The sequence below is a fragment of the Aethalodelphis obliquidens genome, unplaced genomic scaffold (genome assembly GCF_003676395.1).
Source record: "Aethalodelphis obliquidens isolate GAN/ISIS:26980383/991018 unplaced genomic scaffold, ASM367639v1 scaffold40, whole genome shotgun sequence".
NCBI classification, from domain to species: Eukaryota; Metazoa; Chordata; class Mammalia; order Artiodactyla; family Delphinidae; genus Aethalodelphis; species Aethalodelphis obliquidens.
Genome location: NW_020837984.1, coordinates 17,900,912 through 17,914,921, shown reverse-complemented (window position 1 = coordinate 17,914,921; position 14,010 = coordinate 17,900,912). Strand labels below are relative to the sequence as shown.

Below are 14,010 nucleotides of genomic sequence, written 5' to 3'. Positions count from 1 at the left end.
TGGAATTTTCCAGAAGCTACATTACCTATGATAAAGCAACATCCTGAATGCAGAAGCCACTTGTCTTCTATTAAGTCAGACATTAGTTTTTTCTTTTTTAAGTAAAACAACGCTAGTCTTCTAAACATTTTTGGTTTGGAAAATAGTTATTTTTCTAAAAAACTAGATAATTTATGTTAACATGCAATGGAGTTGTTACTTTTTAATGAGTCGATAAATATTTTTTAAATTTCTCAGTTTTAATAATTTCTAATATGGGAAAATATCAATAATCCACATCAACAAAAGTTCTCAGTAACTTTAAAGTGTGTCAAGGAAATTCTGTGAACAAGAAGTTTGAGAATTGCTAATATAAAGGAAAAAAAGTTCTTCTGAATTCCTGAATGCCACCTTAAATAAGGTTTATTATAATGTCCTTAAATATGTACAACTAGGTATAAACTCCTTATTCCTTATAGTATTTCTACAACTATAAAACAAAAAAATATTAATAGAAACAAAACTATAAAACCAACAGCATTCTATTTCATATTAATTTAAATAGATTGGTGATGTTTTGCTAAAACTGAATTGTTCTTTCAATATAAAGGCAATACTGTTGCTACAGTATACTTTCTTGATTTCAGAATGCCTCTAATAATACTGCATACCTTCCCTATCATAACTGTCACACTCTTGTTTTAATCTTTGGTCTGTCTGCTTCCCACCTAGATTATCAACTCCATGTCTGCATTATTCACAGCTGTACCCTCAGTGCCTAGCAAAGTACCAGCTACATTTAGTAGGCACTCAAAATACAATTATTTATTTACTGAATGGATTAATTAAAAATAAGAAACTGAAAGATAACGATAACCTTTACCACCAAGGACTAATCGGTATGGTTCCTCTTTGGCTACAGACTCAGTCTTAAACCTTCATAACAGAAATCTTTACCCCTCTAAGAATCATGAAGATTTTTTAACAAAGACCCCACATTTCCTCACATTTTGGCAATTACTGATGGCCTGGATCACTCTTTTTTGAGATACCTAACTGTTCTGGCACCAGTCATCATCATGACATTTGCCATTGGTGAGGTACACCCTACAATGACTGGATTCAAGCATAACAAAAAAGCAATGATGAAATTTCCTCTGGCCATCAGATCCTGGGATCTAATAATTAAAATGTTCTACTTTATCTATAGTAAATGAGAAGCTGGAGTTATAAAACTTTACATTAGAAAATACATTAGAAGCCATGTAGCACAATCTCCAACCCAATGCTGAAACTATCCTATTAGAGAACTTCGCTTGACATTTTGCTATGACATAATGCTCACTTTTTTTTGTTATACAGCCTTTCCAGTATTAAATGGCTCTATTAGAAAGTTCTTTCTTGTATCAAGTTGAAAACGGCCTCCCTATAAGCTACGTAGTCTCATTTTAACCTCTAGAATAGGAATTAGCAAACATTTTCTATAAAAGGTCAGCTAGTAAATATTTTACGCTTTGTTGATCACACACGGTATCTCTATCCTATATACTTCTTTTCTTTTTACAATCCTTTAAAAATGCTAAAACCTTTTCTAGCTCACAAAATCAGGCCTTAGACTATGGCTAGTAGTTTGCAGACTCCTGCTCTAAACCACTATCCAACTCATCCCATGGTACTATTATTTTCCTTTTACTGTATTGTCTTCCCAAAAGAAGAAGTAGCTTTCATCTATATATCCCTAGCATCCAACACACAATAGGCACTTAGGTATTTGTTAAATAAATGAATAAATGAAAAATACATTGCTTCCTCTTTAGCATGACAGCCCTTCAAATACCTGATCATAGCAAAGTCTTCCCTTTCATCTACTATCATGGTAATCTCCTCCCACAAGGGAACTCTAATGTTAACATCTTTCTTAAAATATAAAACTAAAATTGACTTTGATGATCTACATCACTGAATATACTGGCACTAGTATTTTTACTTGGATAGTATTTGCTTGTATTTGAAAGGAACTTGTTGAATTAATTCCTAATTCTTGCTCCTCTACAAAACTCTGATACGACAACTCCATGGTTGAATCCCACTCCCTTGACAAAAGTTAATTGTAAAATATGTGGTTGTGGCATTTTCTTCAATTTTTGAAAATAAAAATCTGAAGAAAACGGAAGGAAAAACCAAAGAATATTTGTCTGAATTATGATTTAGGAATGAAAAAACTGAAATTACCATATTGGCTAAGCATTCTTATATATGTGCAACAATCCAAAGTAGTGATAATACAATTCTACCTCCTACCTTGATGATTTGAAAAGTACTTAAAGTTCATCTTTTGTAAAGAGCTAATAAATCAGTTCCACATTAAACAGAGGAAAGCAGGAAGCTCTACCTCAGACAAGTCATTTAACCTCTTTATCTCAATGTCTGGGTCTGAAAACTTAGGATAATAATATATGTCTTAACTAATTTTAAGAATCTAATGAGCTTAAGCATGAACATTTGTTTTTTGTTTGTTTTTTATACATCATGGAGCCTCCACTGCTGAGAGAAGTAGTCAAAGGATAAATATATGGTTTACATATATGTTTACAAATTCAGGACTAAGGAGGCATACCCACTAGAGGAAGTTACCACTTTTTTCCCTTCTGAGAGCAACAAGGGGAGATAAAATGAGGAGCAACTGCACATTTAAATATAACTAGGCCAGTTGGCCAGTGTGGAAAACGAGAAATAAGCTACTACCTTTGAGTACAGTTCTACAGAGCTCCTCAGCTCAAGAAAGGATTTAGACGCAAGATTTGCACTCCCCCATAAGTATTTTACAAATGTGAGGTATTACTACTAGTTAAAAATAAAGAGGCATTACCTAGCAATGGCGAACATAAGAGATCTCTGTTCGACTCCTTTACTTGATTTTCTGATTGGGTCAATATACCTTCCTCCAGAGAGGGGAAGTCTGTCACTTCAGTCCCTTTCTCTCTCACATTAAACCTGGTCTGGGTTGTATCCAAGGTGTGGGAAGAGTCCATTTCTTGAGGAAGATAATGCCAAGATTCTGTTCTCTAAAACAATAATTTTGAAGGAAAATATGCTAAATCATTAACTGAGTTACCATACATATTAACATTTAGATTAAAACGTCCCTTCACGTAGGATACAGCTTCCTATTTCACAACATTCTCATCAAAATTTGTAAAAAGTAAAGCTGTTCTGTGTTTTTCACAATATTGATAACATTTTTGATCTTTTCCCATTATTACCCATCTTTCAACATGTTGAATCACTGGCATTTCTGCTATTCTTTAATAGTTACTTCTCATCATTAAAACAATAAATTTGGTTCTTCATGATGAAATCTTACAATGTGATAATAATAAAACTGAAAAAAAGATTCCAAACCTAAAGCTACGATATTCTCTACATGTGACCACTTTACTGAATTCTTACTTGCTATACTAGTTTCTAGCGGACTTCTCAGTGCAAAACATCATATGGTTCATGCGTAGTGAGTGGTTCACTTGTCTCTTTCAAATATTTACTCTTATATTAGTGGCATGATTCAGAAAAATGTTTCTCAAAGTATCTATAGGAAGGATCAGTTTTTCCTACTTCCTATTCATTACAGACTGACATTTTATTAAAATACTAATAAAAATTAACAGGTAACAAGTAAAAAAAAATAATAAACTAATTTTAAAAACTAGTAAAAATAACTAGGAAAATGAAATTGAAAAGATATATAAGCCCAAAATACAAAACACAAGTCTAAGTATCTGATTTCTAGTTCTAAAAAACATCAAATTGCTATAAAAGTTTCTAAACACTTCTTAATTCTTGTACTTATCTCTTGACAGTAACAAGCAATTCATGGCCTGGCACCAATCCACAGACCACACTAGGTAGCAATGTTGAAATAAAGTTGAATTAAATACTAACGGTAAGCAGTTTTTAAACACATTTTCTTTTTAAATTTGGTATTAGTTAATAATTAAGAATATTCGTCCTGGGCTTCCCTGGTGGCGCAGTGGTTGAGAGTCTGCCTGCCGATACAGGGAACACGGGTTCGTGCCCCGGTCTGGGAGGATGCCACATGACGCGGAGCGGCTGGGCCCGTGAGCCATGGCCGCTGAGCCTGCGCAAATGGAGCGTGTGCAACGGGAGAGGCCACAACAGTGAAAGGGGCCCGCGTACCACAAAAAAAAAAAAAGAATATTCGTCCTATCATGCTATTATTCTTTTATTTTCATTTTAAATTAATTTTATTAGGAATCAGCACTAAATTTGATCAAACTGCATTATAGCATCTTTTTTTCCCCAATTACATCTGTTAAAATACAGCAATAAATTTCTTCATATTGCAACAACTTCACATTTCTTACTTGGTAGTAGTAGACTAGACCTTAATCATATTTGCTAGCAGTCTTTTACATTTTCACTCATTAGATTAATCAGTATTTTAGAATGCTTCTTTTGTTTTCTAACCTTGTTCTATATTTTTTAATACAAGGAAATTTGATTTTCCTTAAAAATATAAAAGATTTCATCAGTGAATCCATTAGATCCAGAAACCTTTTTGATAGCTGGTACTATTATAACATTCTTGATTTCTTCCTAGTTCTAATCCAACTCTATAAGCTTTGATAGGTTTGTATTAAGTCTATTTTATTAAGGTATTTTTCTTTTTCTTGACTGGATTTGCTAGGAATGTATATATTTTGTCTTGAATTTAACAATTCTGTTTTCTAACTTAATTATTTGTTTTTCTCTTTGCCATGTTTCTTCTACTTGCAGTTTTTCATTATTTACGTAAAATTTTTTGTTAAATAATGAATTCACTTGATTTACATTTATTTGTTTAAATAAAAAGATGAGACATTATATTGACGGCAATCAACATGCTTAGATATATAATGTACTGATTTTCATTATTTTGTAGTCTATTACTCTCCTTCCTTAATCAACTCAAATTTTTTTAAGAGAATATATATTGTTTTCATTCCCAAATGACCCACGCATAAAAATATGTTGTACTACAATTTAGAAAGATTTCACAATTTCAACAAGACTTTTTTCTTTAAAGGATTATTTCCAGTATTTAAAATTCACCAACCAAATGCTCTTACAGTAAGTTAAAAAAAAAAAAAAAAAAAAAGATACACAACTATCCACTACCTAATATCAGTTATATAAATAGATATAGAGAAAAATATTGGAGTGAATATTCTAAAATATTAACACTACTCATCTATGGCTTATGGGATTATAGACCTTTCACATTCCAAAATATACCAATCCCATCTATGTCAGATAAATCAGTCAAATCCTTAACATCGAACATTACTACTGGAAACATGCTTTTTACATTTTTAATACTTGAAAATAAAAGGAATACGAGAATGATTATTTTAATTTTTTTCTTTTGAGAGCACTCTATTCAATAGGGGATAGTGGGCCAAATGAACAGGTTTTAAAGCAAGGGAATTCCAGTCATCTTGTGACTCTCATTATAGCAAAATCTCGGGTCCCCAACTCATCTCTTAGCCCCTTTGACCGGGGTTTGAGCCTCATCCCATAGTTTATTCCTCACTACTGATGAGAGACATATCCATGTGTTCTCCTGCCCATCCTTTGACCTCCACAGATCACTTACTTAACTCTAGCTCCTCAACTGCAATAATTTTGTAACCTTCTGAAGACAACTAACCTGTCACATTTACACTTTTCATAATTCCTTTCTTACTTGTATTTCCCTCTTTACCACTCTGAGAGTTCATAATCATCCTTATAATCACTACCTTGCAAACATCTCTTCTTTCTTACCCTTTTCCCCGACTATCCTATTTGCCTGGCAAAAGCACAGTTCTGGTTGAACCTTCTGCTTGTCTTAATCCAAGCAGTAGCACACTGCTGAAGAAAGCACACACCTACACTGGTTTTCCTTTAGACTGATGACATTAAACCTCAAGGGCACTCAGCCTTGCCTGGAAATTCTACTCTATTTTCCGGGTAAGTTGATTGGCTAAAATGATTACTTTATACTTTCTCTCCTCAGAACTACTGAACCCTCCTTCCTCATTTTTCAACTGATGACCTCATTTCCTACTTTAGTAAGTGAAGAACAGGAGGTGGACCTTCCTTATCTTCCTAGCACAAGATCTACAACCCCATTACCTAACCCAGCTTTTCATCTTGTGATTTAAAAAAAGTCTTACTACCTATCAAAGACCTTCCCATCTCATTCCATTTTTTTTCAATGATTTCTTTCCTATATGTGATTCTCCCATTTTCCTTCATGCATTTTCCCTTTCTACTGAATCATTCCTCTCTCCATGTAAACATGCTCTTATAATTTCCCCTCATAAAATAAAATTTAAAAAAATTTGTTGACCATTCTTTTCTTTCTGCTTATTTTGCTGCTATGATTCTGAGTGTTATACCTTTTTAACCAATATAAAAAGGGCCTCAAATCTCTAAATATTTTTTGACAGATGTGAAGAGGGATGACAAATAAACAACAGAATAAATACAAACAAATTTTGAGGGAGAAGTAAAGGTTGGAGATACAAACTTGGGATTTTTAAGTACACAGGCATATTTAAAGCCCTAGATCTAGACAAGAACCAAAACATTCCAACATTTCAAACAGAAGTTAAAAACTCAAATGTGTTTTTACAGGGAGGTAAAAGAAATGAGGTACAGGGAGGTAAAAGAAATGAGTAAACCTGCCTGATATTAGACAGTAATGGGACCTGTGGCCAACTATGCACTGCATGCACACTTTAAAGTATTCTGTTTAAAAATTTTTAAAACACTGTGCCCCCCCCAATTTTTTTTCTGCAAACCACATTTGAGCCATATGCAGGCCCACAGCTTGCAACCTCCGATTTTAAGGTTTAACAGGGGATGAGAAAGAATAGCCAGAGGAGTAGAAAGAAAACCAGGAGAAGCCGAGAAAGGAAATAATTTTAAGAAGTTAAGCATTGGTTAAGAACATGAAATGCTATTTATTGCATCTAAGATGAGGACAGAAAAGTGCTTACTGTATTCAGCTACACAAATTTGTTGGTGACACTTGCTTTCACAGAAGTGAGGACAGAACACAAGAAGATCAAGTAGAAGAATAAGTAGATCCCAGCCAGTAGATAAGGCATATATATCAAAAAGGAAAAAGGAAAAAAAAATACAATGGATATGATTGTCTATACATTAAAAAGTCCTAAAGAATCTACAAAAGAACTATACTAGAACTAGTAAATGAGATTAGCAAGGTCATAGGATACAAGGTCAATATTGAAAGTCAATTATATTCCTATATAATTGTGATGAACAGTAGGAATTGAAATTTTTTTTAACATTTCAGTAAGTCTAATACAAACGTGTTAAGTTTGGTACACTGAAGGCAACAAAACACTGATGAAGAAATTAGCAATCTAATTAAATCTAAATAAAACTATAAGAACTGTTGTGTCTATGGATTAGAGAACTCAATATTGTTAAGATGTCAATTCCCTTCAAATTGATTTACAGACTCAAGGCAATTTTAATCAAAATTCCAGCAGACTTTTTAAATAGAAATCGACAAACTGATTCTAAAATTTATATGGAAATTCAAAGAATCTAGCATAAACAAAACCATTTTTAAAAAGAAAAACAAAGTGGGAGAACTCACACTACCTGATTTCAAGACAGTACAGTAATTAAGAGCACAGTATTAGCATGATGATAGAGATATAAATCAATGGAATAGAGAGTCCAGAAATAGACCCACACAAAGATGCCAAGGGAAAAGGGAGTATTTTCAGCAAATGGTGTTGGAATAACAATTAGATATGCGTATGTAAGAAAATGAAGCTGGACCCCTACTTCACACCATAATCAAAAACCAACTCAAAACAGATTTAGATATAAATGTGAAACTTAAAACTATAAAACTTCAAAAACTCATTCTCAACTGGGCAAGATTTTGACGCCCTCCTCTCCCCTCAACCATGATACATTTGGCAATGTTTGGAGACATTTTGACATTTACAAACATGGGGCAGTATTACTGATATCTAGTGGGAAGAGGCCAAGGATGCTGCTAAACATCTTACAATACACAGGACAGTCCTGTAAAATAAAGAATTATCTAGCCCAAATATCAAAAGCACCAAGGCTGAGAAACCCTGTTCTAGAAAAAAATATAGGAGAAAATTTTTGTGATCTAGGATTAGGTCAAAATTTACCAGGTTAGACATAAGAAGTAAAAACCATAAAAAAAAAAAATCAATAAACCAACTTCAACTTCATCAAAATTAAAACTTCTACTCTTCAAAAAACAAATAGAACAATTGAAAGGAAAACCAAAGACTGGGAGAAAATATTTGCAAAACATATAAAGGACTTACATCTAGAATATATAAAGAACTCTCAAAACTCAACAAATGGAACAAATCACCCATAAAAAATGGGGAAGAGATTTAAACCAACCCCTTCATTAAGAGGAAACATGGATGGCAAATAAGCACACAAAAAGATGCACATTATCATTAGGAAAATGCATATTAAAACCACAATGAGGGCTTCCCTGGTGGCACAGTGGTTGAGAGTCTGCCTGCCGATGCAGGGGACACGGGTTCGAGCCCTGGTCTGGGAGGATCCCGTATGCCGCGGAGCGGCTAGCCCCGTGAGCCACAATTACTGAGCCTGTGCGTCTGGAGCCTGTGCTCCGCAACGGGAGAGGCCGCAATAGTGAGAGGCCTGGGAACCGCGGTGAGGAGTGGCCCCCACTTGCCACAACTAGAGAAAGCCCTTGCACAGAAACAAAGAGCCACACACAGCCATAAACAAATAAATAAAATTTTTAAAAAAACACACAATGAGACACCACAACATACCTAGAATGACTAAAAATTTTAAAACAAAAACAAAAAAACCTGACAATACCAAGAGCTGGCAAGGATGCAAAGCAACTAGAACTCCTATACATCGTGGGGAATGCAGAATGGTACAGGCACTTCGGAAAACAGTTTGGCACTTTCTTATAATGTTAAACGTACAGTTACCATATCAGCCAGCAATCCCATTCCTAGGTATTTACCCAAGAGAAATGAAACCAGCTGTCTACCTGAAAACCTGTACATAAGTGGAATACTACTCAGAAATAAATTTTAAAGAGCTACTGATTTATGCAACAACATGGATGAACCTCAAAAGCATGTGCCAAGTGAAAGAAGTCAGATTCAAAAATCTACACATGGGACTTCCCTGGTGGTGCAGTGGTTAAGAATCCGCCTGCCACTGCAGTGGGCACGGGTTTGAGCCCTGGTCTGGGAAGATTCCACATGTCACAGAGCAACAAAGCCCATGCGCCACAACTACCAAGCCTGCGCTCTGGAGCCCGTGAGCCACAACTACTGAGCCCGCGTGCCACAACTACTGAAGCCCGCACGCCTAGAGCCCAGGCTCCGCAACAAGAGAAGCCACTGCAAAGAGAAGCCTGCGCACTGCATAGAAGAGTAGCCCCCACTTGCCACAACTAGAGAAAGCCCGCGTGCAGCAACAAAGACCCAATGCAGCCAAAAATAAATTATTTTTTAAAAAATCTACACACTACAATTCTGAAAGGCAAAACTATAGACAGAAATGAGATTAGCGGTTGCCAGGGACTAAGCATGGGGGAGATGACTGACTACAAAGGGGTACAAGGAAACTTTTTGGGAGTGATGGCAGTCAAATGTGTAGTAGTTATATAACTGTATGTATTTGTCAAAGCTCATCAAACTGCACACCTGAAAGAGTTAATTTTGCTGTATTTAAATTATACCTCAATAAACCTGACTTTTTAAAACATGAGGATAAGGTATCAGAAAATAGAGACCAAAAACTCTTGAAAATTTCACTTAACAGGGAGCAGAAACATTAAATGGGGCAGTAGCTGGAGGGAAGAAAGGATGAGACATTTGTACTCAAGTTGCTGGAGCTGATAAGGTCTAGACTGTGACCATGGGGTAAGCAGGGATAGGAGAAGGTTGGGAGGAGTGAAGGAAAAAAATCTCTGCACATTAGATCAAAGATCCAAGAGTTTCAGACCTTGGATGGGTAATGTAAGCTGAAGTGAAAGAAACTAAAAGACGACAGTGTAGCAAGGGCTATAGTTTTCAATGAATAAAAAAAAGTTAATTTGGATGACAGCGACAAGGATGAATGAGCAGAATAACCAGAAGGAGAAAAGAGGGGAGAGAATTAGGAAGTGGTATAATCCTCCAGTTCTTCTGAGGAACACAGGCATAAAGGCAGAAATGAAGAGCTTCAGGATCTATCCACGGTTTATATTTTATAAAACAAGGACCAAAAAAAGGCAAGATATCCATTTTTGGACTGTGCTCTACCATAAACATGCCCTCAGAGAATATTAAACTACTTAGGAATATACCTCTGTATTCGTTTCCTAAAGCTGCCATAATGGACTTACACAAAGTGGAGGGCTTAAAACAACAGAAATTTATTCTCTCACAGTTCTGGAGGCTACAAGTCTGAAATCAAGGTGTTGGCAGGGCCATGCTCCATCCAAAGCCTCTAGGGGAGGATCCTTCTTACCTCTTCCTCTTTCTCGAAGCCCCGGGCATTTCTTGGCTTATGGCAGCATAACTCCATCTCTGCCTCTGTCTTCATAGAGCAGACCTCTTCCTGTGTGTCTCTCTCTTACAAGGACACCAGTCATATTGGATTAAGGGCCCACCCTAAATCCAGTATGATCTCTTCTTAATTTAAATAGTTCTATCTTCCATCACTATATTTCCAAATAAGGTCACATTCTGAGGTGCTGCAGATTGGGACTTCAACACATCATTTTGGGGCACACAATTCAACCCATAACAATCCCCCTTCCATTTAATGATCACAGAGTACCATGCTTTTTCTGGTCAGGGTTTCTCTTAACCCTTTTCACTTGGCAACAGTAAATCTCCTTCCTCCATACCTTGCATTTAATGGATAATAAATGCAATTTAGGGGAAATTGAAGGTACTAGAAGAAATCTGATACCCAAGTTATTAGATAATCAACCTTAAATAATCATTATGAGTAAGGATGCATTTTTTTCTCCAACAAACATATATGAGGCTTTTTCCTATCTGCTCACAATTTTTTCCATTTCTTCTAAGTTTATTACTATGCTCTAGATCAGTGGTTCCCAAAGTATGGTCCAAAGATCCCTGGGGGTCACTGACACCCTTTCAGGGAAGTTAAGTGGGCCTCCCTTTTCTAACTACATATCTATGTAAGGTCAGATTTTCTTCACATAATTCAACCAAAACAATATATCCCAATGGACTAAATGCAGAAGCAGATCTGGGAATTCAGTTATGATGGTTAACTTTATGTGTCAACTTGGCTGTGCCAAGTATTTGGTTAAACATCTGGGTGTGTCTGTGAGGGTGTGTCTGGATGAGATTAACATCTGATCCACAGACTTAGTAAAGGAGACTGCCCTTCTTAAGGTGGGCAGGCCTCATCCAACCCATTAAAGGCCTGAATAGAACAAAAGGCTGAGCAAAAGATAATTCGCTCTCTCTGCCTGATGGTCTTCAAGCTGGGACATCAGTCTTCTGCTTCGGACTTGGACCTGGAGTGGAACTTACACCATCAGCTCACCTGGTCCTCGGACCTCTAGACTTGGGCTAGAACATACACCATCAGTCAGCTCCTGGTTCTCGGGCCTTCAGTTTCAGACTGGAACTATACTATCAGCTCTCCTGGATCCCCAGGACAGATCTTGGGAATTCTCAGCCTCCATAATCACATGAACCAATTCCTTATTTTACATATATATATATATATATATATATATATATATATTTGTATTTACCTATTTACATACGTATATGTTTCCTATTGGTTCTATTTTTCTGGAGAACCCTGCCTAATACACCAACTGTCTTCTAGTAAGCCTGACATTAAAGAGCTATGCAAAACTGTAAAACAATGCCACCCTTTCAACTAATTTTTTTTGTTTTGGAAAATAGCCATTTTTCATTTAAAAATATATTTGTATGTTAATATGTAATGAGTTTGTTATTTCTAAGTAAATATTTTTTAAATGTTTTAATTTTTTTGTAAGCTAAATATTGATACAGATAACCCTTATAAACAAAAGCTCTTTAAAATACTTTTGAAGAATGTGAAGGAGTCCTGAGACCAAAAAAAAAAGTAAACGCTGTTCTACATAATTAAGGCTGCCAAAGATCTATTAGAAAAATGGAATATTAAAGTAATTCACCTCTTTCCATTCTTCATAGCTAAATCAGAATTTCTCATGCTGCTTACCAAAAGATAGTTTGCCAGTTATGCAAGACATACCAGATCATCCCCAGAACACCACTGAGCTGTTTTTTCCAAAGAGACCATATTAGTATCAGAAATCTGTGTTCCACTATTGTTTTGATATAATGGCTGTTGCCATACATGACAGGTCAGTGGAACAACCTGAAGATCAAAAGATTTAAATAGAATAATAACACAATCCTTATGACTAAACAATAATAAAGTCTAACATTTAGATTATGTTTCTCTGTTTATAAAGCACTTTCACAAATATAGTAACATTTGGGCTTCACAACCACTGTCCAAATTATCTTCACTTAAAAATAAGGAAACAGGGATTTAAGGTTACCCAGTAAGGACTCAACATATTCCAACAAACCACAGCAGTTCTTTAACCTCCTATATTTGTAGCAGTAAAAGAAGCAAGCAGAAACAAGCAAGTTATCTATTTTACAATCTTACTATTTGAGACACCTAAGAAATTAACTCTAATAATAGGAACTAAAATCATCTTATAGCATGGAAAGTGGGGACAAAGTTAGGCTCATTCTGTGAAATCAGGAGTTGAAGCAGGGCTCTCCCTTCTGTGAAAGAAGGCAATAAAAGCTGTGACTACTGCCCAAGGCTGAAGCAATGCACATGGAAAAGATCAGAGGTTATCAAACAAAAGTGACCTCAGTCAACTCACCTGCTGGTTCAGGTACTGGTTATTGAGATTTTCCCCAATATTCCTGGAGAGTAAGAACCCAAAGCTTCCAATATAAACCTTCCTTATAAAGAAGGAACCACAAGGGGCAAGGCAGAGACAACCAAAAAAAACACCAGGTAGAGAAGGATGCACCAAAAGAGAAAACAAAATAACACTCCTGCTAAAAATGAGATTACAAACTATACTTTCAAAAGACTTTAAAATGAGAATATCTCAGACCCTTAAAGAGACTTTTTAAAAAGACACAATGTCCATGAAAAAAGAAGAGGTTATTAAAAGTAAAACAGGCAGTTATGAGTCAAGAAAAGATGAATGCTAACACAACCAAAAATGTGAAAGAGCCTCTGAAGGAAACCCAAGGTCATTAAGATTTTCCCCCCAGAATTAAAAGTTACTACACTAACAAAACATTTTTACAGAGCGCTTACAACAATGTGCTTTTGACCATAGAAAGGCAAGCTTAACTTAAAATCTATTCAACTAAAGAGATTTCTATGGTATCAACTCTTCCAAGAGGTTTTTCTCAAAAGGTGGAACACCATGGGGCACACCCACCTTGCTTCAATGGCATTTTTTAAGGGATAAAGAACAGAAAACAAAGAAAGGCATTTTGCAAATTCATTTTGGCAATTTGAAATCCCTAAATAAATAACAATGCAGCCAATGTTTTGGCACAGTTAGTCTTCTTTGAGCCCTCGAGGAAAGAATGCCAAAATGAATGTTCAAAATGGTTATTCACTGCAACTAAATAATACTGGGTGTAGAGCACAGGGTGTTGCCTTTGAAAATTGCTGATTCACATTAGCTTACAATAAGAGAGTTTGATTCATTAGGATATTTGTAGAACACTAATGATACAATATTAAGAAACCAGCACTTTGACAACTAACCCAACGTGTGAGAAAAAAGAACACTCTCAATTTTATCAGCTAAAAAAAAACCCCAAAAGTTAAAATTAAATATTAAAAGTTCTTATTAAAAAATACATTTCCCTGAACTTACTTTTATTACCTACT

At 35.5% G+C, this 14,010-nt stretch overlaps 1 protein-coding gene across 12 annotated transcripts in view; it reads right to left on the bottom strand.

The window, feature by feature from the left end:
• Positions 1 to 14,010, bottom strand: part of ALMS1 (ALMS1 centrosome and basal body associated protein) — a 230,018-nt gene that overhangs the window by 192,545 nt on the left and 23,463 nt on the right. For 10 of the 12 annotated variants that reach the window (XR_003438292.1, XR_003438291.1, XM_027132039.1 and 7 more), the window contains exon 2: positions 2,849 to 3,044. The exons of 1 other annotated variant lie outside the window; for it this stretch is intronic. Coding sequence is in view for 9 of the 11 variants with exons in the window: in XM_027132039.1 (XP_026987840.1) it covers positions 2,849 to 3,044 (196 nt within the window). In the remaining 2 variants the exon portion in view is untranslated. Of the gene's footprint in view, positions 1 to 2,848; positions 3,045 to 12,321; positions 12,448 to 14,010 lie in introns of all 12 variants that reach the window. One more of the 12 variants, XM_027132047.1, reaches the window with a different exon arrangement.